Here is a 27,342-nt window from a genome sequence, read left to right on the forward strand (position 1 = left end):
ATTTATTTCAATTGACTGATCTCCATATATGAACTGTAACTCACTAAAATCCTTGACATTTTTCCATGTTACGTTTATATTTTTGTTCAGTGTATGTGTAACTGATATATGCAAAGGAATACTACATGTTCGTGTTTTTAAATGTATGTCAATTGTAAAGTATTTTGTCTGTAATGGCTTGTTCGTTATGTGTCAGACCCCAGAAAGACGAGCTCTCGCCATTGGCGTCGGCTAATGGGGAACCTAATGAAATCAACAACAACAACAACAATCAATGAGCTCCGGAACCACTGGCAGTGCATATGTTTCCGTCTAGCGTGAGGGAACAGTTATTATTTGCACACTGCTACGTCACGTCAAAGTTCTACAATGGCGAGCCCTGTTATGGAAGAACTTCCAAAGAATTCTGTGTTGGACCCACTGAAGGGGCTCCTGCTCACTTATTTCATGCCAGAATCATGTTACGACGAGTTTTTCCTCAATTTTAACTTTCTGGATGGTAAGTCAAGTTCTTACATAATTGACTGACGTTTGATTGCAAGAGCTAACTTAGCTAGTTAACGTTAGCTAGCCAGGGCTTCAACGTTGAATGGATGAGCTAGCTAGGTATCGTTAGCTTGCAAGACTTGCGTTTTTAATCGATATTTCACAATGTAACTTCTATGTTATCTTTTGCATTTACAGTTACTGGATATAAAGAAATATATTGGACGTAGGGATCGTACCCTCTAAACAGGCTAAAAAGACAGAAGAGGAGCTAACGTTAGTAGTTAGTTGAAAGATTTGTTGTGACAGCGTTCAGAGGCGGGGCTATCTCATGCCAGTGTTCCTCAATCTCTTGCAGTTCCTCAATAATTCTAGATAGGAGAAGAACGACATATCCATCTGTTCTCTCTGATAATACCCGTTCAATCGACGATTGTTTCTGTCTGCAGTGCCATGTCTAAAGATTGTGCTGAGCAAAGGTCTGGGCATTGGAATCATCCTGGGGTCTGTGATGGGTAAGATTAAGATTATCTTTCTCCTCTCTCTATCTCGTTCTCTCTATTTCAATTCAAAGGCCTTTATTGGCATGGGAAACACATGTTTACATTGCCAAAGCAAATTAAGTAGATAATAAACAAAAGTGAAATAAACAATAAAACATGAACAGTAAACATTCCACTCACTCTCAATCTTTATCTCTGTCTCTCTCCCTATGTGTGCAAAGCATAACTCCCTGCCCCTCACTTATATACAGGTAACTGCCAAAATAAAGGAAACACTTGAGCAAATGATACAAAGTACTGTACAGGTGTGGATCCTGAGTTAAAGGCCTCCGACTGTTAAATATCCATCACTAGCCCATTAGAGGCTGCTGCCTATATACAAAGACTTGACATCAATAGCCACTTTAATAAATGGAACACTAGTCCCTTTAATAAAGTTGACATATTTTGCATTACTCGTCTCATTTGTATATACTGTATTATATTATATTCATCTGTATTTTAGTGTATGCAGCTTATATATTCTTAATATAATTCCGGTACTTAGATGTGTGTGTGTTGTTGTGAAATTGTTAGATATTACTGCACTGTTGGAGCTAGAAACACAAGCATTTCGCTACACCCACAATAACATCTGCTAAACATGTGTATGTGACCAATAACATTTGATTTGATTAAGCAATTTACATCCCATCATGCTTAGGGTCATGAATAAAAATGTCCAGTTGCCCATTATTTTGGCTACCGTGGCTAGAAGAAGATATGGCAGTGACTTTTAAAGAGGGATCTCAAAGGAGCATAGGGGGTTTAAAGTGTGTGTGTGTGTCAGTCACCAGATGTCAACGGAATTGATTCTGGAGCAGTGCCTAAGACGCCGTTTTCCACCACCGTCAAATAAACACAAAATTATGGAATTTCTTGTGGAAGAATGGTGCCACATCCCTCCAATAGAGTTCCAGACACTTGTAGAATCTATGCCAAGGTGCATTGACGCTCTTATGGGTGCTCATGGGGGCCCAAATCCCTATTAAGACACTATGTTGGTGTTTCCTTTTTTTGGGCAGTTACCTGTAGATAGAAAGATATTTACAATAGAATTCGATCCATCAAGCACACGTTCAGATAATACATAACCCATTTCTCGCTCTCTCCCACTCTCTCTCTCCCCACAGTAAAGCTGCCCCAGATCCTGAAGCTGATGGGGGCTAAGAGTGCAGATGGTCTAAGCTTCAACTCTGTCTTGCTGGAGCTGCTGGCTATTACCGGCACCATGGCCTATAGCATTGCTAACAGCTTCCCCTTCAGGTACTGTGGTAGAGTTGTACACACACACGGAGACATGCACAGGCAGTCACACACACAAGTTAACATATTTGGCGTTTTCTCTTTCAGTGCCTGGGGTGAGGCCCTCTTCCTCATGTTACAGACAGTAGCCATCGGGTTCCTCATTATGCATTATGGAGGCAACACAGTCAAAGGTAAGACACACACACCTACCTGACGATAAGACTTGACACTCACTACTAACACTTCCTTTTGAGCTTACAATGTACAATTTTACGTTAGCATACAACTAGCTGCCCTCACAAGCAGTGGTTGACGTTCTAATTCTGTGTGTCTGCTCCCTCTAGGTGTGCTGTTCCTGGTGGTGTACTTTGGTCTGGTAGCTCTGCTGCTCTCCCCTGTAACGCCAATGCCTGTGGTCATGGCCATGCAGGCATCCAACATGCCTGCTATCATCATTGGCAGGGTACGTAAGCGCATTAATAGATTCTCTAACATGTACAACATAATCAACGTGTTAAGTTGTAACAACAGCGTTATAATGTTGTTCGAGCACCACATTGGACAATAAATTTGTTTTAATATTTTCATGTTATCCTCTAGGATTTAATTGTGCTTTAAATAGTTCAACTGTAAAAATGTGCCCCAAAATAACTCAATAATAAAGTCGATTTGTGTTAGAAAATGTGTTTTTATAGGAGTTATCCTTAGTTAACAAAATAATGTTATCATTGTATTAATCCGTGATCATGTTTATTTCTCCCTGTGATTGCAGCTTATTCAGGTAGTGACTAACTATCGTAATGGACACACAGGTCAGCTGTCTGCCATCACTGTGTTTATGCTGTTCGCTGGCTCCTTGGCTCGCATATTCACCTCAATACAGGTATATATGTGTGTACAGTGAATGTATACTGAGTATACCAAACATTAGGAAAATCTGCACCCCTCAATTGGTCTGGGCATGGACTCTACAAGGTGTCAAAAGTGTTCAACAGGGATGCTGGCCCATGTTGACTCCAATGCTTCCCACAGTTGTATCAAGTTGGCTGGATGTCCTTTGGGCGGTGGAACATTCTTAATACACACGGGAAACTGTTGAGTGTGAAAACCCAGCAGCATTTCTTGACACAAACCAGTGTGTCTGACACCAACTACCGTACCCCATTCAAAGGCACTTAAAATATGTTGTCTTTCCCATTCACTCTCTGAATTGCAAGCATACACAATCCATGTCTGAATTGTCTCTCGTCTTAAAAATCCTTCTTTAACCTGTCTCCTTCCCTTCATTTACACTGATTTGAAGTTGATTTAACAAGTGACATCAATAAGGGATCATAGCTTTCACCTGGGCAATCTGTCATGGAAAAAGCAGCTGTTCTTGATGTTTTGTGTACTTAATGTTTTGTTACTTGTACAAGCAGACACTCTTATCCTGAGTGACTTAGTCGGTATGTGCAGCTGTGTGCGAGTAAAATGTGTTACTGTGTATAAATTGTGTGCACTGTATGTGAGAGTGTGGATGCGTCATAAACGGCACACTATTCCCTATATAGTAGGTGTCTGCTAAATGACACCTGAAGGGTGCCATTTGAGGCAGTCTGTGTGTGATCCTGTCCTAATCCAACATGCCAATAATTTCTACTTTTCACGTCCTGGTTTCTCTCTACCAACAGGAAACGGGTGACTCCCTGATGGCCCTGACCTATGTCATATCCTCTTCCTGTAACGGCCTTATCGCTGCCCAGCTCCTGTACTACTGGAACAGCAGCCCGCCACAGAAGAAGAAGACAGAGTAGATAGACAGGTGTACATTAAATTAGTTGCCTCTAAATTGGCACCCTATTTCCAATATAGTGCACTACTTTTGACCAGGACCCATAAGGCTGTGGTCAAAAGTACTGCACTATATTAGGATTGGCGTGCCATTTTGGGATGCAGTAGAGAGAATATACAGACAGGGTGCAGCTCAAATGGCCCCCTATTCCATATGTAGTGCACTGCTGACCAGGGCCATGGACTCTAATGGTACACTATGGGAAATTGGGTGTCATTTGAGATTTGCACCAATTCACATCTAGCAATTCATACACTCTGCACTCCCCTACTGTAAGCTTAGCTCTGGACCAAACATTCTATTCCCACCACGCAAACCAAGGAACTCTCTACTCTACCTGACTTCAATGATACTGTGACTACAGCCCAGTTTGACTAGCTCACAGAGAAATCATTAGTTTTGCCTCAGTGTGTTAGCTCAGGGAAGGGAAGGCTTGACACGCTTATTTCTCCATCCTGAACACTGATTCTACTAAACGCCACAGAAGTGCCGATACGGTGTAGGGTGAAGTTGCCGCTTGACGCTGATCCTGAGTCAGTTTAGCATTTTTCCCACTTATGGTTAAGGTTAGGATTCTGGGAGGGGAAGCTGATTCTATATCTGTACCTAGGGGAAACTTCAACCCAGAGCTGTCAAAACACCCACTACAGTCAGTTGTTTTTGTCGTACTCCTAAATCTTTATGCCTCCCTAGCAATGTACTACATTGTTCCAGTTATATTACACGGGTTGTCCTCGGACCATAATCTAGAATGGAAACGCATTCCAGAACACAACCAGGAAGGTAACTATTCTAGCTATAGTCAAGGGGTCAAGCAATAGAGGTTTACTGTGAAATTCTCTGTCAGTATGTTTAAGTTAAATGTTTGAATTTTAAGTTGTTGAAGCTTTGTTGACTGAGTGTAATCTAAAGCAGCCTGGTCTCAGATCCTTTAATGCTTGTGCCAACTTCATTGCTGTACTTGGTGAACAATGTTTGGCGTGACAAGAGTTACAAGGATTTGGCGTTATTGCACAAACAGACTGGCACACAGGCTTGATCAAAATAACAACTGAACAAAATGGTTATCATTCCAAATGATGTTTGTCTGTGTTTCTTTGTGCATATAGATGCTGTATTTGTTTAATGATAAATCACATATTTGATTGAATTCTATGAATGAGTCCACAATACTAAATAATTCAGTCCAATTTGATTCAGATTAACCTGGGAGCAGAAATTTGGGGTCGTTATGGTTTTATGTTGAAGTCCAATTTCTCTGTTTAGTTTTAGTTTACTTGTTGAGATTCAACTTCTCGTGTTAAGATGCTGCTTGCGCTTCTATGTGTCACATGCAAGTGCTACAGTTCTGAACATGGTAAGAGTTTATTTTAATGCAAAAATGTAATAAAATATGTTTTGTTTTTGTTGGGACTGCTCAGGTGTCTGTAGTTTTCTCTTATGTTTTCAGAACTCCAGTCCAAGAGAGCCTGTGGGTTGTGCAGGCTTTCATTCCAACCCTGCAGTAACATCGCTGATTTAGCAAGTTATATGATATAATGAAATAAAGCTCAACTCAATTATTTTCATTAAGTTTCTTGTTTAAGGAAGGGCTGGAACAAAAGCATGCATACTCATTGTTCCAAAATGATTGGGTGTCATTCATTTTCACACCACTAGATAGAGACAATTGTTCACCCTCTATTTTGTTCACTCACTAGTTCTCCAAAGTACAGGAATTTACACTAACAAAAATATTAATGCAACTTGCAACAATTTCAGAGATTCTACTGAGTTATAGTTCATATAAGGAAATCAGTAAATAGAAATTAATTATGCCCTAATTTATGGATTTCAAATGACTGGGAATACCGATATGCATCTGTTGGTCGCATATACCTTAAAAAAAGGTAGGGGTGTGGATCAGATAACCAGTCAGTTTCTGGTGTGACCACCATTTACCTCCTTCAGCGCAACACAAATTCTTCGCACAGAGTTGATCCAGCTGTTGATTGAGGCCTGTGGAATGTTGTCCCACTCCTCTTCAATGGCTGTGTGAAGTTGCTGTTGTACACGTTGATCCAGAGCATCCCAAACATGCTCAATGGGTGACATTTCTGGTGAGTATGCAGGCAATGGATGAACTGGGACATTTTCAGCTTCCAAGAATTGTGTACAACTCCTTGCGACATGGGGCCATCTATTATGCTGAAACATGACGTGATGGCGGTGTTTGAATGTCATGACTATGGGCCTCAGGACCTCGTCACGGTATCTCTGCATTCAAATTTACAGTTTGTGCTGAAATTCTACGGTTGTGCAAACCCACAATTTCATCAGCTGTCCGGGTGGCTCGTCTCAGACAATCCCACAGGTGAAGAAGCTGGATGTGGAGGTCCTTAGCTGTCGTGGTTACAATTGGTCTGCAGTTGTGAGGCCGGTTGGACGTACTGCCAAATTCTTTCAAATGACATTGGAGGTCGCTTATGGTAGAGAAATAAACATTAAATTCTCTGGCAACAGCTCTGGTGGACATTTCTGCAGTCAGCATGCCAATTACCACATCCCGATAAACTTGAGACATCTGTGGAATTGTGTTGTGTGACCAAACTGGCCTTTTATTGTTCCCAACACAAGGTGCACTTGTGCAATGATCATGCTGTTCAGTCAGCTTCTTGATATGCCACACCTGCTAGGTGAATGGATTATCTTGACAAAGTAGAAAAGCTCACTAACAGGGATGTAAACAAATTTGTACACAACATTTTAGAGAAATAAGCTTATTGGGTGTGTGGAACATTTCTGGGATCTTTTATTTCAGCTCATGGGACCAACAACTTTGCATGTTGCTTATATATTTTTGTTCAGTAGGGGAAAATTTGTCTCTGCTTATTCCCACAAACTTGATAAGTATTTTCCACCTCTTTTGTGATGTAATAAAATGTTTTCTATTTTTCTGCATGCCCTCTTTACCATAACATTATTTGTCACTACCCCCCCCTCCCTCCCCCATTGAATAGACCCTTCTCTCCTTTCCTTTCTCAAGTCCCGTGTGTGTCGTTCCATCGGCCCCCTGCCTCTCTGTCCTCAATCACACTGACATCATCAACACCCCCCGCAACCGAAAAGTCCCACAATTGGACAACGGAAGTTTCTTAAGAAACAACTCAAAACACCATTTTTTGTGTGAACAACAGACTCCAAAAGTTCATTAAACTTGATAGAAGGGTTGTGCTGAAGATATCTGTAAGATACACTTGTTTATTTCCACATTAAGCCACAACAGTGACCATCTTTTTTTTCTTTCTCTCTCTCTCTCTCTCTCTCTCTCTCTCTCTCTCTCTCTCTCTCTCTCTCTGCAAAGTACATCTTTCTCTTTTCATCCCTTTTCTCTCATCGGTTTCCCTCATGCTTTGTTTATCACTCACTCACCAACTTCTGTCCTTTGTTTCTATGACGGGAACGAAAGAGAGGAGCCAAACCACATGAGAGGGAAGAGAGAGAGTAAAAGGGGTAAGTAGAGAAATTATTGTCTTGGAAAGAAAGAGAGAGAAACGGCGGAGAAGCAGGAGGGAGATCGACAGAGGCAGGCAGTTAAGAAAAGGAGTTTGGAGAAAATAAAAATATTTTTTTTCATTGAGAGAGAGGGTGGGGGGGAGGGGGGAGGGCCCCGGGAGGCATTTCTGATGGTGATTGCGCAGCGGCGATGGCAAGCTCCAACTTTGTTAGGCCGTATCACCTGTGAGATATAGATGCATCTTGGGAGGTCTGACTGTGCTTTAGAAGAGGCCAGTTTTGTTCCACTGCGCTCAGTTCACACACATACTCACACTCATCGCCTCCTTTAATCTCTTTAATGTGTGGGCCAATCTTTATCTACCTGCTGATTGTTAGGCCTGCATTTCCCATCTCCCTCTATCTGGCCATCTGTGAAACACCCCACCTCTGGCAGAACCCGGCGGAACACGCCATTGCCCCACCTCAGCGGTGGTGTTTTGGTGAATGCCTCAGCTGGCTGATAAGGGTAAAGCCCTTTCATCTCCCCAATGGTTTAGTCTGTTTACTCACAGGATTAAGATCAAGTGTAGCAAACTTTTCCTCTTCCTTGTTCATCCTCTAATCACAAAAATGGATGTTTGCACCAGATGTGTTTCAGTAGGAACACACACACAGACACACACACATGCAAACAAAAACACATACGCATACACGCGGGGTTCCCGAGGGGTGCAGCGGTCTAAGGCACTGCATCGCATTGCTGGAGACATCACTACAGACCCGGGTTCGATCCCAGGCTGTATCTCAACCGGCTGTGATCGGGAGTACCATAGGAGCGGCGCACAATTGGCCCAGCGTCGTTCTGGTTCGGGGAGGGTTTGACTCGGGGGGGCTTTACAAGTAGGCAGTCATTGTAAATAAAAATGTGTTCTTAACTGCCTTGTCTAGTTAAATATAAGTTTTTTTTTTAATACGCTAGAACTAAAAAGGCTTGTCTCCCAACAACCATCCCACCACTCTCTCTTGCTCTCAGACCTGTTGAACTCTCCCACCCCTCTCGCTCTCCCTCTCTCTTTCGGACCTGTTGAACCCCCCTCTCTCCCCCTCGCTCTCCCTCTCTCTCAGACCTGTCTACCTCAGGGTGTGTCTCTACTAGCTCATTAGGGTTACCTGTCACTCTCTCACTCAGAGGTTGGCAAACAGTTCCTCTATTAGCAGCATTAGCACCCTGTCGAATGTCTCCTATCTGCCATAGTTACACGCCACAGCTATGTGAGACAGATTTACCCAACCTGGGACACCTCCAGTCCTGACAAAGGCAGCAACACTTTCTATGATCAGTCTGTGAGTGTACATACCACCCATGGTCTTGACAGACTTTGTAAAACGCTAAGCTTGTTTTTGGTTGTTTTGGCTATTATCTGTAAAATAACATCCGTGACACTTCTCAAATATCGGATTTTTTTTATTTCAAATGTTTTTCTCATATTTCAAACCACGCATTCAACAGGTGATTCATTTTTTTACAATGGTCGGCTAATCGATTTCGTCCCATTTCTATCCACGATTATATATTTTGACATTTTTCATACAGTATCTACATCTTAATGTTACTGTTCTGTGAAACGAACAACAGTTGTGGGTGAGATCACCCTCGTCATTCCTGTCGGGCTGTGAGTGGGAACTGTGAAGTCTTTTGAAGCTGCGGAGATGATCCTGTGATGTTTCACCGCAGACTGGAGCCAGACTGACGGACAGTCTTGCCTTATCGTTCGTGAGTTCCTTGAATTAGCTCGGGTGCTGCAAACAAAGCGGCACTAAATAGTACTATGATAGGTAGGCAGGTAGGCCTCATGCACACACACACACACACACACACACACACACACACACACACACACACACACACACACACACACACACACACACACACACACACACACACACACACACACACTATCAGCAGAGATCTTGCTTCTTTGACAGCATTTGTTGAGAGATGTGGGAGGGAGCAAACACACACACACACACACACCTCCCTACCGCAAAAGGGGAAGAAAACCGTCACTGTTTTTCCATAACCTGTTAGGCCTACCTGGTTCACTCAGACCTGCAGTGGTGGAAAAAGTAACCAATTGTAATACTTGAGTAAAAGATACGTTAAAAGAAAATGACTCAAGTAAAAGTGATTCACCGAGTAAAATACTACAGTAAAATACTGCTTGAGTAAATATATTTTTAAAATATACTTAAGTACAAAAGTAAATGTAATTGCTAAAATATGCTTAGGTTTAAAAGTTAAAGTATAAATAATTCATGTTTCGTGAGTCTGCCAGATCAGAGGCAGTAGGGATGACCAGGAATGTTCTCTTGATAAGTGTGTGAATTTGACCATATTCCTGTCCTGCTAAGCATTCAAAATCTAACGAGCACTTTGGGGTGTCAGTGAAAATGTATGGAGTATGACTGATGACTTACATGGACCTTGGACCTATTATATTGCGTAATGTTTGGTGTGTAACCATAAAACATGTGAAGGTACCTGTGGTAGGCCTAACACTTTATTCAACCTTCTTGATGACTCCCAATAGACCTACCCAAACGGCAGGACATACGAACGACTTTCCCTGAAAAAACTAAACTGTTGGAGGAATATGTTGCTCATGTCTATGGCCAAGGTATTGGATAGCACATCACTCAGTCAGCCCTCATAGCTCCAAAAGCTCCACTTCTAAGTATAGACCTAACAGGGCAGACAAGTAGACAAGAGTGTGGTAAATTGAGCCAAAGGGTTAGTTAAGCCACTCTTTGTTTCTAGAAAACCATAAACCATATGAATTTTGTGAACAAATATTTAGGAAGAGGTCATGATTTCATAGAATCTGTGAATTCAGAAACAGCATGGTTAACGTGGTTAAGCAAGTTAGAACTAAAAAACAGATTTTCACAAAGTCAAATGTATTTATTGTGTTGTAGGTTTCATGATGCTTATATCTAAACAAAGTAAATAGTTCTAAGATTGTCTTGTACATGAGTTGGAGTCTCTATACACTACAATGTGAGTAGTAAAAATATTAGAAAGTACTACTTAAGTTTTTAGGGGGGGATTATCTGTACATTACAATTTATATTTTTTTGACAACTTTTACCTCACTGCATTCCTAAAGAAAATGTTGTACTTTTCACTGCATTCATTTTCCCTGAAACCCAAAAGTACTTGTTAGATTTTGAATGCTTAGCAGGACAGGAACATTTCCTAATTCACACACTTATCAAGAGAACATCCCTGGTCTATTTGAGCAGCAACAAGGGATGAAAAAATAGACAATGACACTGAAAAAGGTATATTGATTCGAAAATAACATGTACCTGTGCTTAAAATCTGTTATGGATTAGCCCTTTTTTCCATTTTCACCTAAAATTACATACTCAAATCTAACTTTCTGTAGCTCAGGCCCTGAAGCAAGAATATGCATATTCTTGGTGTCCATTTGAAAGGAAACACTTTGAAGTTTATGGAAATGTGAAAGTAATGTAGTTTAAGATAAGAATAGATCTGGTAAAAGACAATACAAAGAAAAAAACAGCCACTCTTTTGTATTTTTTTGTACCATCATCTTAGAAATGAAAGAGAAAGGCCATAATGTATTATTCCAGCCCAGGTGCAATTTAGAATCCGGCCACTAGATGACCTCAGTGTATGTCTAAAGTTTTAGACTGATCCAATTAACCATTGCATTTCTGTACAAAATGATGTATCAAGACTGCCCAAATGTGACTAATTTGTTTATTATTAACTTTTCATGTTCAAAATTGTGCACTGTCCTCAAACAATAGCATGGTATTCTTATTATATTATATAGCAACTGTAAATTAGACAGGGCAGTTAGATTAACAAGAATTTAAGCTTTCTGCCAATATCAGATATGTCTATGTCCTGGGAAAATTTCTTGTTACTTACAACCTCATGCTAATCGCATTAGCCTATGTTAGCTCAACCGTCCTGTGGAAGGGACACCAATGCCAAAGAAGTTAAAAAAATTAAAAAATGTAAAGGTTATGATAGCAGAGAGAAACAACCCACTGGGCACAGATGTCAATTCCATGTTGGTTCAATGTAATTTCACGAAATTACGTGGAAACAACTTTGATTCAACCAATGTGTGCCCAGTGGGAAGGTCTTATCTGTGGACATGGAGTCTGAGCATGCTAAACATATCAAGAATCTCGAGGACCAGTTTCATGGGCTTAGTAGCCTCAAATGTTTAGAACTTGTCTTTGAATTGGCACATAAAAATAATAATAATAATATATGCCATTTAGCAGACGCTTTTATCCAAAGCGACTTACAGTCATGTGTGCATACATTCTACGTATGGGTGGTCCCGGGAATCAAACCCACTACCCTGGCGTTACAAGCGCCATGCTCTACCAACTGAGCTACAGAAGGACCACATCCCTGTCTCAGACAACTGGTCAAGAAATTGAAGGGTAAGGGATATTGAACCGATATCTATATCTGAATGTAGGCATACATTTAAGATATATCACAACATTAAACTTTCACCTACCAGCACCAACACACACAGTCACAGGACACCATCTCCCATTTACCCCATGAGGCACAATTTTACTCTGTCCCCATGCTCAATTTACCCCATACCCGGGGTAAATTGTGCCAAGAGACCACTTTTTTTTTGACAAGTTAAGTTTTCAAAACTGTTATGTTTACATGAATTCTGATTATTTCCAGGGATACACAACATCCTGAAATACAGTATATGTAGATACCTTTGGTAGAAAGAATACAGTATTTCCCTTGATCGAGTTATGCTGAATTTAAAACATGGCTCAACGTACCCCACTCTCCCCTACCCATAGAACGTATGCTGTTGTCAGTCATAAAACTGAATACCCCCCCCCCCGCCCTAAGCTACCCTGTTATTACCCAGTTTTATTTGATGTGATTTTTTATGAAATCTTTAATGCTGCATTGTTGGAAAAGGACCCGTAAGTAAGCATTTCACTGTTAGTCTACACCTGTTGTCTATGAAGCATGTGACAAAGAACATTATATTTGATTTATTGCGTGACTTGGGGTACTCAGGTGCGAACCTGTGAAAATGCGGAAGATTAGGCATTCAGTGACATTGCAGCCAACCGTGTGTGAGTGCGTGTGTGTGTCATGGCATAGTGTGTGTGTCGGTGCTGCGCCAGAAAGGGACGCCCACTCGCTTACCTGTGAGCAAACAACGCAGGTCTTTCAATGACCTGTGCAGAAAGGAGTGGTTGATTTGTAGTCAGTCACAGACAGTCAGTGATGGGGTATGAGCTTATAGGTTTTGGGGCCTGTGTTTCTGTAGTTAACCTCCCCATGACCAGTGATAAGCCCCTAGGCCCCTTACCTACTGCAATTGTTAAGCCCCCTATCTATTAAAAGCTTATTTAAAATGTGCACATTTTAAGTTCTTAAAGGGTCAATCAGCAGTTGCTACATCCATTTTTGTGATATAGACCCATTGATCCTTGAAGAATATAACTTATAAAAGACTCATGAGCTTGGTTCAACTGCCATACCCCATCAGAACCCAAAATATAATCTTGTTTTATTCAAATTTTTGTAAACAAAGTAAATGTAGGCTATGTAAACATGATTAAAACTATAATTTGTATATAATGGATGGTCAGTCCTTGCATCCATAGCTCTGTCCATTCATTTGAGAGTGGTAACATTTCTCCTGACCCATCCTTAGCTTTTTACTGAAACAAGGAGAAAACGCGATGCTATTGTTTCTACTGCTGATTGCCGCTTTAATATGTGTGTGGGGTTGTGTTTTGTTGGGATACTGTTGCCAAATGTATAGCCACTTGTATTGTCCAAGTAAGCTTGTTGTGTAAACCTCAAATAGCGATAAATTATTGGACATGTAAAAACAATATGCACATAAGACATGAGAAGTTGTGCAATTGCAATTGACTGTGTTCAATTGTATTATAGCATGGGTTTTCTGTGATGCTCAAATCCTTGCCAAGAGTTCTACGTAGGCTATGTGTGCGCACTGTGCGGGCGGGGTTTCAGAAAGGGAGCGTGAGGAAGGTGTTTGCTCTGCCCTGCTTTGCGTGCAAGAGAGGAGTGGTTCGTAGGCTTCAAGGAATGCAGGTAAATAATATGCGCGAGGAGTTTCCATGACGACTTCTGATGTGGTGAGTTTTCCTGCAGCAATGTTGACTAAAGAGAAAACGTGTTTCTGTTTTTGTGTTTTGATTATTCTCAATCTCCAAGTAGGCCAGTTGGTGCACATTAATGAATTAAAAGCAGGAAAGGTTACATCCCACTGGGCAGAAATTGGTTGAAACAACTTTGTTTCAAAGTAATTTGTCAACCTAGCGTGACATGGAAAATACACTGGATTTGAAGAATCAATCAGTCAGAGATTGTTGTTTTGAGGGTGACAATTCAACCACAGGATTATGTCATCATGGTAACCAAATTTCAACATAGACAAACCTTGTTTAATTTTAAATTTGTACATTTAAAACAATGTGACGATTTCCTGTGTCATTCGACCCCCCTTCACATTAGAGTCATCAGACAAAGTTCTATTGACTGTTGACATCTAGTGGAAGGCGTAGGAAGTGAAAACTCATCCATATCTCGCTGTAATTTCAATGAGAGTTTGGTTGAAAATCTGCCACCCCTAGAAAAAAAACAGGATGTGTAATTTCTCAGGTTTTTGCCTGCTATATGAGTTCTGTTATACTCACAGGCATAATTCAAACAGTTTTAGAAGCTTCAGAGTGTTTTCTATCCAATACTAATAATAATATGCAAATATTAGCAACTATGACTGAGGAGCAGGCCGTTGAATATGGCCACCTCTGTGCACCTTTCATCCAAGCTACTCAATACTGCCCCTGCAGCCATAAGAAGTTAAGGTTAGGGTTAGGGATTAGGGTAGGATCGTCCCAAGTACACCGGATAACACTGACCAGGGTTTTAACTAGGCCCAGCCCAGCTTAGCTATGATATTTGTCACTGACTATTACCAATGTGCTACCGTGAGAAACTAAATATATTCACTGTTGCTATAGTAGTCATTCCAAAGTGTACACTCTTTAAAAAATGCTTACAAAATGGTTCTTTGGCTGTCCCCATAGGAGAACGCTTTTTGGTTCCAGGTAAGAACCAAAAAGGGTTCTCCTATGGGGACAGCCGAATAACCTTTTTAGTATCTAGATAGCACCTTTTTTTAAGAGTGTAGGTTTAACAGAGTAAACTAAATGTGACCATACTTTATCACACATCAGCTATTTAGGCCTACATAGCATCTGAAAGTCATCAACAGTTATTGTTTCAATTTAACCAAAGATTCTTCTAAAAAATAGACTAAATAGGCCTAGGGTTTCAAGCTTCGGTTGATTTCAAATGTTAGGATATTTAGGGGATTGTGTCGATGCAACAAAATATCATCATTTGAAGCAGCTGTATCTTCTGCTTGGATAGTTACATATGTGCCACTAACTTAGTTTGGCTTACATGTACAAGTCCAACATTTGGACAAACCTACTCATTCAAGGGTTTTCTTTATTTTTACTATTTTCTACATTGTATAATAATAGTGAAGGCATCAAAACTGTGAAATAACACATATGGAATCATGTAATTACCAAAAAAGTGTTAAACAAATCAAAATATATTTTAAATTTGAAATTCTTCAAAGTAGCCACACTTTTCCTTGATGACAGCTTTGAACACTCTTGGTATTCTCTCAACCAGCTTCACCTGGAATGCTTTCCCAACAGAGTTCCCAAATATGCTGAAAAATTGTTGGCTGCTTTTACTTCAATCTGTGGTCCAGCTCATCCCAAACCTTCTCAACTAGGTTGAGGTCGGGTGATTGTGGACGCCAGGTCATTAGATGCAGCACCATCACTCTCCTTCTTGGTCAAATAGCTCTTGCACAGCCTGGAGGTGTGTTGGGTCATTGTCCTGTTGAAAAACAAATGATAGTCCCACTTAGCGCAAACCAGATGGGATGGCATATCACTGCAGAATGCTGTGGTAGCCATGCTGGTTATTTGTGCCTTGAATTCTAAATAAATCCCAGACAGTGTCACCAGCAAAGCACCCCCACACCATCACACCTCCTCTTCCATGCTTCACGGTGGGAACCACACATGTTGAGATCATCCTTTCACCCACTCTGTGTCTCACAAAGACACGGTGGTTGGAACCAGAAATCTCAAATTTGGACTCATCAGACCAAAGAACAGATTTCCACCAGTCTAATGTCCATTGCCCGTGTTTCTTGGCCCAAGCAAGTCTCTTATTCTTATTTGTGTTCTTTAGTAGTGGTTTCTTTGCAGCAATTCGACCACGAAGGCCTGATTCACACAGTCTCCTCTGAACAGTTGATGTTGAGATGTGTCTGTTACTTGTTACTTTATTTCCTTTATTTGGGCTGCAATCTGAGGTGCAGTTAACTCTAATGAATGTATCCTCTGCAGCAGAGGTAACTCTGGGTCTTCCTTTCCTGTGGTGGTCCATCATGAAAGCCAGTTTCATCATAGCACTTGATGGTTTTTGCAACTGCACTTGAAGAAACTTTCAAAGTTCTTGACATTTTCACGGATGGACTGACCTTCATGTCTTAAAGTAATGATGGACTGCAGCTTCTCTTTGCTTATTTGAGCTATTCTTGTCATAATATGGACTTGGTCTTTTACCAAATAGGGCTATATTCTGTATACCACCACTTTCTTGTCACAACACAATTGATTGGCTCAAACACATTACGAAGGAAAGAAATTTCACAAATGAACTTTTAACAAGGCACACCTGTTAATTGAAATGCATTCCAGGTGACGACCTCATGAAGCTGGTTGAGAGAATGCCAAGTGTGTGCAAAGCTGTCATCAAGTTGTTTTGATTTGTATAACACTTTTTTGGTTACTACATGATTCCATATGTGTTATTTCAAAGTGTTGATGTTCACTATTATTCTACAATGTAGAAAATAGTAAAGATAAAGAAATGTGAGTAGGTGTGTCTGAACTTTTGACTGGTACTGTACATATTATTAAACTATTTTGCAGGACATAACATATCATACAAAATGGATGACGTAGTATACAATTGTATGACGTAATACACAATTGGATGATGTTTTACCTCATGAGCACCACTTTCAAATTACTGGCTGAAAATATACAAAGTTCTGGAGCATCACTTTAATTCAAGTTTGTCTTAATTGATATATTGGATTCATGATCTCCATTTCAACCAAATATCCAAGTTAAATAATAGGACTAAATCAAACTTTTTTTCAAGTGCATCCCACTAGGCAAATATGTCAATTCAACTTCTATTCAACTTCTATTCCACTTTGGCTCAATGGAAATCTGTTGAAATTATGTAAAAAGACAGTTGATTCAACCAGTGTGTGCCTAGTGGTATTTTAAGTGTGATTTTATTATATTTAGTCCTTTTATTTAGATATTTGGTTGAGATGGAGATGTGAATCCAACATATTAATTATTAATTTGTAGACAAACTGGAATTAAAGCCAGACTAAATCAGTGGCACAGATGGAACCTTCCAAGCAGAAGATACATCTCCTTAATACTTTAATATTTGGATGCGTTGGCAACCATACAGTTAAATTTCCATTTTAAAATACAATAAATAGCCTATTAACAAGTTAATAAATTATATGTTGGATTCACATCTTCAAATCAACCAAAAATAAAGAATGGGATTAAGCCAGTGGCTCAGATGGAATCTATCCAAGCAGTAGATACATTCATTTTAGTTGCAACCAAACTCAATTCAATATTTATTTTGTAATACAGTAAATAGACATTTGGTTGACAACTAAACCAAAAGTCAGACATTGTTTTTGCATTGGATTTTGATTGTGCTTTTAGGCGGTTGACAGCATAGTGAAAACACATTGGAAATTCAATTAACATTTGGCTGTATTTTGAATGGGTGAATATAGGTTTTAATCTCATTGATCAACATCTCAACCAAATATTGCTCAATTATCCACGTTAAAATTATGTGTTGTACCCAGTGGGATAGGCCTATGCAGCAAAATGTGTTTATGAGTAAGAGACGTTTCAGACAGTATGAGACAAGGCAAATGTCAACTTGCTCATTGATCAAATAAGAGAGACGCAATTAGGCCTATCAGTCGTTGCGCGTGCATTAATTTAAAGCAGGATATATCACAGCAAATGAGTTTAGACTTATGAGTAAGAAATGTCTCAGCATCAGAAAAAGCAAATGTCAACTTCGACATAAAAAAAGAACTGAGCGTATTGTAACCTGCCACCTGAGTCATAGAGAAGACTTTCTGATTACCACAGCTTCTCATAATTCTTTAAAAGTCACACCACCAGCATCTCGCACGCACTTGTTTAGCCCTGGCTCACCAAATCCATGGCAACCACTTGTTGAAGCCTCACTGCCCGTTGCTAAGATATTGAATGTATTCTACCAGAAAATCCTCCTACCCCCATGTCCCCTCACCAAACTCAACAACCCTCGGAACGTACAGGCTGGCCATCATCTAACTTCCGTCATGCAGTGGGACAACAAACTTTTTTAAAACCTTTATTTAAATAGGCAAGTCAGTTAAGAACAAATTCTTATTTACAATGACTGTCTACCCCGGTCGATGCTGGGCCCATGGGCGATGCCCTGTTGGACTCCCAATCATGGCCGGATGTGATACAGCCTGGATTCGAACTAGGGACTGTAGTGACTCCTCTTGCGCTGAGATGCAGGGAGCCCGAGTGGACCTTTGTCAATTTATACAGATCAATATACATGAATGCTGTCAAAAGTATGAGCCTACACTTTTAAGTTTAAAAGGGTCCTTGCTACACAGTTCTACCACTCATGCCATCTGGCTAACCATTTGGCGCAAACAAAATGTTATCATATCTCCCCCTCCATACACAACTTCCCAATTAGTGTGTTTCAATTATTGCACCCTTATTTAGGAATAGACCATATTGTTCAAATCTCCAACTGCTTGGCCCAAATTAATATTCCGAGGGGTGCACGCGGTCATGGGCCGGGCTAGTGTTTTGTGGGCCAATTTACGCACTTTCTTGGATAGTTTCGCAGCCTTGAGTTCAGAGTTGCCAGGGAAACGACAGGCCCTGTTGGTAGTTAGTTGGGTCTTGAATGTCATATTGAGAGAGGGAGAGATGGTGGGTTTACTCCCCTCCCTTGCCCCACTCCACTCATATCTTCCCCATAGCTCTCCCATCCCCTCTACCCTGCGATTAGCCTGCGCAGGCTCTACGATTTCCATGAGAATGGCGACGGGCGGTGAAAGGGTTAAGCCTGATCTGGAGAGAAGGGGCGATAAAGCCCCCGAATGCAACGCTAATTTTCTGCTCGGCGGGGGAGCGAGAGAAAGGGAACAAAGCTCTCCGGGGGAGTCGCCGAAGACTCCGCGGCTTTACTATGTGCACCTGCGAGCTCAAAAGCTAGGGACAATGTGCCTCCGAAACGGGCAATTATGAGTGGGCCAGCCACCCGCTTTCTCTCCGGAGAAGGGGAGGGGTTGGGCAAGAGGGGGGAGAAGTGAAATTTAAAAGACGGGGAGAAAAGTAAATGATCGACCCTAAATCATTCTAACTCCCCCCGCGCCTCTCCTACACCCGGACGCCCCTGTCCCATCTCCCCAAACGTTTTTTTGTCCGCCTCCTTCCGAAGTTTTATTTTAAGCATCCCCAAGCATAATGGTGTCCACCTGTGGTGCCACTGTTTAAACGTAAAACCCGGCTCGTTTTGATTGAGCGCCTGATGTCAGGCCTATGGTTATTTTCTGCAATGGTCGAGAACAGATGAGGTCACTCAAACAGCTGAGTGGCCAAAACTGAATAGGAACAATTGATAACGCGTTGTAAAACATTAGCAGTCACTTTGGCTGGTTTTAAAATATTGGATTAAGTAATTGCATTTTTTAGAACCTGTATTATGCTCTTATTTCTCAACTTTGCCTGACAAAATATGCTCCAAATGAGCCCCATATCAAAAACCTTCACCGATGGATGAATCGACTACCAAGCTGACGTGTAATCTACGCATTATGCATACTGGTACAATTGTAGCTTGTGCCAGGAATTTCCAAAGAATAAACCTGTAAATGGTGCGTCATCATTCTGAAAATGCTATACTGATTTACATTTTATTTTATTTTTACAATGTTGTGCACTTCTAAATGTAAACGTTTAGAGAACAAAATAAAATTGCTTAATGTAAAAAAAAAACACGACTGAAAAGATGCAAGGAAAATATATGGAGACCAGAGGATTTTAAAACGTTTTAATACTAGTCATCCATGCCACATATGAAAATGAGTTAAACATACCCTTAGTATAGGGGCCTTAAATTGTTTATTTATACACAATGCACATCAAATGTTGCAAGACTCTCAAACAAGGATTAGACAACTAAATCAATTCAAAAAAAGTTAAGTTTTACACTTGGATTGCAATAAAACATTCATGATTCCTTTCATTTAAATTATAGTATTTAAACCAACCAAAAATAATTAGATTTATTCCCTTTTTTTAATGCAAGTTCTTTAGTGGACTTTACAATACTAAAAAGGGACTGTTGGAACATGACAGTTCCAGAATGGTTGTAATTTGATGTGGTTCTACCACTTCCACAGCCTAAAAATGTACCCACTTGCAGTTTAAGACTGCAAATAATTCTAAAATTGATTCTAAACTTTTAGCAGCACTGGTTTACTATTCATAAATTAGTTAGAGGGTGTTGTCAGATGAAACAAAGACAAATTACATTTAACCCTCAAGTCTTGTTACAACAGGAAACTTGAGAACTTTATGCCAACTCCTTTTTGTCAATCATTTTGTAGAATTATAAAAAGGAAAGTGGAATGTGTTATCTGAAGACCTTAAGCAGCAGGCAACTGAAATATGAAACTGAGATGCTGGAGAACATGGAGACACTTATTGTAAAATGAATAGATTTTATTCTCTACCATTAGTTGCCCGGGCAGAATGTAGTAACTGTGCTTGGTTGGATAAGTAGAAATCTATACAAACAGTTGCCGAGCTAGAGAAAAATCATTTAAATGTATTTTCTAAAAATAAAATTCAATAGAATGCAGCATTTGTATAAAATGTCATTCAGTTAATTGTATTCTATGAACACAGTTAAACCCCTGTTGTATTCTGCAGGTTATCTGAACAATAAACATTATGAACTTGGGACAACTCCTAATAGCATTTACAAAACCATTTTTTTTAAAGGATGACTAATGCAAACAATTATTGTCAAATTTAAGACTCATTGCAGCAGGTTATGTTAAAGTACAGCGCAAACTATTGGAGTTGTTTATTAGTCCAATGTTGATACAGTCCCCAAATGTTTTGCATGTCAGCAGTCAAATTATGATTTTCTAGAGGCAAAGTGTCACTTGCCACATGATACAAATCATCATGTGGCAAGTGACACTTTTCTTCTTGAAAACTTGACTGCTGACATGCAAAACATTTGGGGACTGTTTCAACATTGGACTAATGAAAAGAAAATAGCAAAAGAATGAGTGGATTTTTCCTTCAACATAAAAAGTAGAAGTTGAAGACAAACCAAAATGTATTGGCATGGGGTTTGAACATACAGTACTACTAAACACACCAGTTCATCTCACATAGTTGTTTCCATTGGATCCAATGAACTCATAAGATTGTCCAGACTATACCATGTCATCCTAGGAAATTGGATTGGCTTTAAAAACAAGCGTGTTTACTCAAAGCAGTAGAAGGCACCAAGTGGCCATACTTGTATATTTAAAAAAATAAGTCACTTCATTCAAGTTATACTCTGTGCATTTCTCCTGTGGTCTCCCCATTTCACTGCACTAGCAAGCAGTTAGTTGATTTGAGATATTCCGAGAGGCCCCATTGGGCCACACAAACAAAACCAGTTAAGGAATCACAATCCTCAGAATCCTTGTGGTGGGTCATGTGATTTGTATGTCACTGGCCTTAAGAGAATAGTGATTGAGTGACCCGGTTCCCAGTGTGTTGGGGGCCCCCCCTGTTGCTGCATGTCAAATGGCACCCTATTCCCTTTATAGTGCACTACTTTTGGCCATGCAGGGCCCAGGTCAAAAGTAGACAACTATATGGGGAATAGGGTGCCATTTGGGACACCGCCCGTGCCCCCGGTTGGTTTAGTTCATGATGATTACCGATCAACCAGAGGGGCCGACACTCCTGTGCCAGTAGGACAATACAGGAGACCGAACACAATGGAACAATTGTGAACATACTACAGTCACGTGCTGTGTGACATACATAGGGGCCTGGGCGTTTTTGAATGGAAGCTTTTGATGCAAAGCTCAGTTTTTGTCAGAGGGTAAAAAATATGTACACAAACAAACATTTAATCATCATAATGTGTATGTACAGTACAGCAGTCCATCATAATGAGAAGTTAATTGAAAAGGGTCTCCGTCCAAGAAGTGGATTGGCAACTGAACGAAACAACCTAGTCTTGGGACAGAGGACAGGATGGACGAGGGGGGGGTCATTATTGTAGTCAAAATGCAGAGGTAGAAAAATAACCTTTTTATATAAAGTCACTTTTTTTATAAACGCAACACGGGACCATAATGAGTGGGTCTTACAATGTTGTGCCAAGCGTGTGTGACATAACTGGTGTCCTTGAGCCTCTCCAAGCCAGCACACTCACATTGAGTCCCAGTCACTATCCCCACCAATCCCTAGATATGAGTGAGAGGCACAGTCCCACTGAGATAGTGTTGCTGGACGCTGTAGCCGCCTCTCTGGGAGACCGGGTCAGCGGTGTCCCCTCCGGGGATATACATACTGATCATATCCCGCAGGTCCCCCTGGAGAGGCCCGCGGTGGTGGTTAGGTCCACCAGTCGGGGAGTGCGACACTGGCTCTGGCTTCACCATGGACATGACTGGGTTGGGCTGCTGGTGGCTGCTGCTGTAAGACATGGGGCTGAGAAGGAGAGGGGGGAGGAGAGATGCTGTTATTGACTAAATTATATGAATGTTATGCTACAGTATGCCATATTGGGCCTTGCCACTAAATTTCAGGTACACACGCAACACATAGCGCAGACCCGATTAGACTATTCTACATGACAGACAATCATGTCTACTCAGTTCAATACAAATCATTTATAATCTGAAACATGTCGTAAAGAACAGACCGATTATGAAGTATCCAATTTTTCAGTTATCTTTTCTTTGGGATATTAGAGTGGATTTGTCAAATAAAGAGCGCCGATTCATATAGATTCCAAGACAGACCCATCTGAACTAAATAATTACTCCTGCATGACAGTCAGAAGAGGAGCATGCAATAGATTATACTGGCTGCAGACAGACATGCATAGATCTGATGTGAGGCAGAGAGCCCATGGAATCCACCCTGTCTGTTTACAAACAGCATGGGATGGGGATTGGGGACAGGACAGGTCCAAACTAGTTAGGCCACCAACTACAGCACCATGAAGCAAACAGCAGATATTCTCAGTTAAAGAAATCATAAACCAACTGAAGGCACTTAAAGATATCAGGGAGGAATTATTTTACATTGGAAACATGAAAAAGCCTTGTGAATGTGTTAATTATGCATTTAAAAAAAATGAAACTAAATGAATCACTGGTCTCTCTGCAAGAGGCCTGGGAGAAGGCACTGATGCGGACTAGAGGATTGTGGGTAAAGGACCACACACAAAGCTTTCCCATGGAGTGGGCCTCTACACATGCTCTACAATCCATCCACAGGCCTGAAAACAAGTAAACAACCTACACTTATCCAATTGTATGTTTTTTTAAATGCAGTGCTTTGTGTTATGTTCCAAGTGTGAAACTGTGCGCTGTTATTTTGGCCCGGTTTCTTGTTAGAGATATTTAATCTCGATGAGACTAGCCTGGTAAAATAAGGTAAAAAAAAAAGTTAAAAATATTAACCCAAGTTCTAAAGACATAAGGTAGAATGTTTTAATAAATTATAGGTTAAAAACTTTTAAAAATATATATATATTTTATCCTTAAAAATGTGTAGTATATTTAGCATTTCTGAAAAACAAAAATACGAAGTAATCTTCTGAAAAACAATTGGGAGAAAGACAAAACAAACGTTATGGCTCTGTGCTGGATGGGTGAGGGTTGTGAGTCATGGCATGGGTTCTAATTCATCTTAGTTTTAAACAGGCAAATCCAGTTAGGCCCCATGTTTGTTGCCAATCAGATTAAATGTTTACAAAAATTCATCAAATGTGTGTGAGTCAGAATGTTTAACTAAATTTGAGCAACTCTGGTATTTCAAAACCCATCACCGCTCATTATATGAAACACATGTTGAAATACACTGACAAGGCATGAAGCTGGCTGGACCTGTACTGATTGTATACTGCGTTAATAAAATGTATCAAAATGCAGAAGTAATGTGAAATAATTTATTCCATGTTGGGCGATTAATAATTTATGTTCCATTAACAGCAGGCTATATCCTTTTTTTATGTGATAAACTACTCTTGCAGTAATTGGGTCTAAAGTAATGTGATTTAACAATAAGTCTTGATTTAGTGAAACATTGATTCTGCAGCAACCACTGGTTTAAAGCAGAGAAAGTGGGTGTCTTCAGAATAGCTCAAATCTGATCACAATAACGAGAAGATGGAAATTGGCAAACTTCAGGCAGCCGAGCCACTGACAAGTTTATAATTGGTTCCAAATCAGATAAGAAACGTCGTCTAGGCTATATAAAAGGGTACATGCTTTCAAATGTTGAGGTAAGTTAAATATTGAGGGTGACCTTTTCATACAATACGCAATAAACTCAGCAAATGCAGGTGTCAGATTACAAAGGTGGCAACTGGCGAGCGAACAGTCATTAAACTCTCGTTATCAAAACTGGATTTACATGAAAGCTATAAAATATTGTCCTTCTCAATTAGGCATTAGAATCAGAACATGCGGAATGGAATTTAGAACTATAGCATATCCTACCTGTAAGTGTTGGCGCCGTTCATATACGTCTGTGCTGCGGTCATGGCCTGGGGGTACTGGAGCGCGGACAGGTCGTAGCGGTGCAGCTGCTGAGTGTAGCCCAGGGCCTCGCTCTGCATCCCGGCGTAACCTCCCGCCGGGCCCCACCCGTAACTCTCCATCCTGGGGCTCCCACCTTGGCCCTGCGCGGCGGCCAGCAGGTTCCCGGCAGAGAGAGGGTACTTTCCCATCTGGTTGTCCTTCTTGAGCAGGGGCTTGGATTTACGGCGTGGTTTGTACTTGTAATCGGGGTAATCCTTCATGTGCACCGCCCTGAGGCGTTTTGCTTCGTCAATGAATGGCCGCTTCTCAGCATCAGTCAGTAACTTCCACTCCGCGCCCAGCCGCTTGCTGATCTCAGAGTTGTGCATCTTGGGGTTCTCCTGGGCCATCTTGCGGCGCTGGCCCCTAGACCAGACCATGAATGCGTTCATGGGTCTTTTGACTTTGTCCATGGGGTCCCCGCCCGGAGGACACAGGGATTTGGACCCCGGGTGAGAGTTGCCGGTGACCGGAGACATGGCGGTTTGGTGCGACTGCTGTTGCCCAGAGGGCTTCAACTCGTGTTCCATCATGTTATACATAGTTGTCTGGAACTTGTAAAGTGTCTCAGTTCAAAATAAATCAAGTTAAAATAAAAACGAAGTACACAGTCACAGCCGTTGTCACCTTACCAGTCGGCTTTTGGCCGGGTGGTTTTCCGTTCTAGAATGACAAGTGGAAACCGAATGCACAAAGTGTTCCAAATCAACTAATTAGAAGACACACCCGATTCAAACAACTGGGAATAAATTACGAGTCGGTGTGTGAAGAGGTCATTAGGCTACATAAAATCAAGCGAGATAAAAACCTGAGGGATTGTTGGCGCATTTAAAATAAAAATATAATTTAAAACCCCTTCAGTCTGTATGCCTATTTCTTTCTGCACGGGGTTGCAGACAACCACCTGTAGAGACTCAATTCTGTAAACTGAAGAGTCCTGCGTGATGACAAAAAAAGTGATTCCATTTCAATCGTGCGGTTTTTCAGGAGATAATTGTATTCGAAGGGTCCGGACCAATCCTCGAGCGCGATAGGCTTCCCCGTGCGCGCGCTCATTTGCTTAACTATAGGAGGGGGCGCGAGCTGCATGCGCTGGAGGCACTGAGGAGTGGAGCACTTGTTGATGAGCGATAGAAAGTGTGTGAGGGACGGGGTGCTTTTCAATGAGAAAAAGTAATAATCCCGCACACACTCATTTAAAAGTGCGACTTCTGCTGTAATTTATTTGGAATAAAGATTTTAAAATCATGGCCTTTGCAGTTTGGCACACAAGCCAGCATGCGCATAAATGGATGTTCATAAAATCGTTTTACTTTTTGTGCTTCCACGATTACGAGCAAAACGGACCAAATGTAAACAAACGATCAAACATGAATACATTTTAACATATTTAATCTACTTTTGTTTTCATCATAATTTTTAAGACAATCATTTAAAGGCTATTTTAATACAAGGATACTTTTATTGCGCTTGGAACAAAATTCACACAATCCTAATTCAGTCCACAACAACAGCCACAATGACAAATTACGTTTACGAAATTAGTTTGTTGTGTCTGTGAGCGTGTCTGCTCGTTTTCTAGACGTCTGGCATCGTTCAAACGATTGTTAGCCTATAAAGACGTCCATGACTTCTATACATGGTATTGATACGCTTACAATGGCGCCCAGAATCACGGTGGGGTTCCACGAGAACGAGGAAAAGGTCTGTTGGTTCGTCCAAATAGAAGCTTTTCTTATGCTGCAGTTCAAAAGGAATAGGTCTTTGTTAATGTTTCCCAAACTAGGTCTTTGTTAATGTTTCCCAAACCTACGAGGGGCATGCTGTCTCTCTATTTACCCCAGTACCCAACATCATCCTTCCTTTCATACCATTATTTTGAAAGGAAAGGATACAGACCTGTCATCATTCAAGTGATGTCGAGCCTGTAACTACAGGTCTATGCTCCTCTCCAAGCTCCATCAAAAAGTCATACATGGATTAATCGCTAAAGTGGTTATCTTTGGATAATATAGACCTAGTGTATACAGTAAATTGGTGCTTTCATTTTACCAATATATTCAACGCACTTCTAAAGGGATTTTTTGTACTTTGAAACAGCTTATGGTGCTGTCAGGTCACAGTGAAGTTTAGAATCTACTGACATTCTTTAGTTGCTCTCGGAGGTTTCTAGGATCCAGGTGACCCATGGGAAGAGCTCAGGTGAGAGAGGAGCAATAGGTGAGACAGTTTCTGTGAGTCACCTGGCTGCCAGACGTTATAACCTGTTGGTGTGTGTATGTGTGTTCCCCCAATAGGTGAGACAGTTTCTGTGAGTCACCTGGCTGCCAGACGTTATAACCTGTTGGTGTGTGTATGTGTGTTCCCCCAATAGGTGAGACAGTTTCTGTGAGAGTAACCTGGCTGACAACACCTGACTGGCAAACGTTATAAATTGCTCTCACTCTCAATGTCTCTCTCTCTTTCTCTGGGTACCTCAGTGTCTGCAAGAGTTTAAGTGCATGTGCTTGATGGCAGGTGTGTTGAAGAGTGTTTTGTGTGTGTGTGTGTGTCTGTGTGTGTGTGTAAGTGTGTTAGAGGGAGAGAGTGTGTTTGGTGCAGGTGTACAGTATGTTACATAAGAGTG

At 40.9% G+C, this 27,342-nt stretch overlaps 2 protein-coding genes across 2 annotated transcripts; one reads left to right on the forward strand and one right to left on the reverse strand.

The window, feature by feature from the left end:
- Positions 1 to 325: 325 nt before the first annotated feature.
- On the forward strand, positions 326 to 5,523 carry LOC124014011 (mannose-P-dolichol utilization defect 1 protein-like). Its single transcript, XM_046328645.1, has 7 exons — positions 326 to 499; positions 936 to 1,001; positions 2,162 to 2,294; positions 2,382 to 2,467; positions 2,621 to 2,739; positions 3,049 to 3,159; positions 3,950 to 5,523. The coding sequence occupies exons 1-7, from the start codon at positions 370 to 372 to the stop codon at positions 4,070 to 4,072; spliced, it is 768 nt and encodes a 255-aa protein (XP_046184601.1). The 5' UTR covers positions 326 to 369; the 3' UTR covers positions 4,073 to 5,523.
- A 14,395-nt stretch (positions 5,524 to 19,918) lies between these two features.
- LOC124013794 (transcription factor Sox-19b-like) lies at positions 19,919 to 25,692 on the reverse strand. Its single transcript, XM_046328323.1, has 2 exons — positions 24,636 to 25,692; positions 19,919 to 22,614 (listed from the first exon to the last, which is right to left on the reverse strand). The coding sequence occupies exons 1-2, from the start codon at positions 25,256 to 25,258 to the stop codon at positions 22,368 to 22,370; spliced, it is 870 nt and encodes a 289-aa protein (XP_046184279.1). The 5' UTR covers positions 25,259 to 25,692; the 3' UTR covers positions 19,919 to 22,367.
- Positions 25,693 to 27,342: the final 1,650 nt, after the last annotated feature.

This window comes from Oncorhynchus gorbuscha, linkage group LG25, assembly GCF_021184085.1.
Source record: "Oncorhynchus gorbuscha isolate QuinsamMale2020 ecotype Even-year linkage group LG25, OgorEven_v1.0, whole genome shotgun sequence".
NCBI classification, from domain to species: domain Eukaryota; kingdom Metazoa; phylum Chordata; class Actinopteri; order Salmoniformes; family Salmonidae; genus Oncorhynchus; species Oncorhynchus gorbuscha.

Excerpts from the sequence above, each read along its gene's own strand:
- LOC124013794 (XM_046328323.1), bottom strand. The coding sequence starts at position 25,258 with ATGTATAACATGATGGAACACGAGTTGAAGCCCTCTGGGCAACAGCAG. Across the intron at positions 22,615-24,635 it reads AACGGCGCCAACACTTACAG|CCCCATGTCTTACAGCAGCA; the intron begins GTAGGATATGCT and ends TCTCCTTCTCAG.
- LOC124014011 (XM_046328645.1), top strand. The coding sequence starts at position 370 with ATGGCGAGCCCTGTTATGGAAGAACTTCCAAAGAATTCTGTGTTGGAC. Across the intron at positions 1,002-2,161 it reads CATCCTGGGGTCTGTGATGG|TAAAGCTGCCCCAGATCCTG; the intron begins GTAAGATTAAGA and ends CTCTCCCCACAG. Across the intron at positions 2,468-2,620 it reads TGGAGGCAACACAGTCAAAG|GTGTGCTGTTCCTGGTGGTG; the intron begins GTAAGACACACA and ends TGCTCCCTCTAG.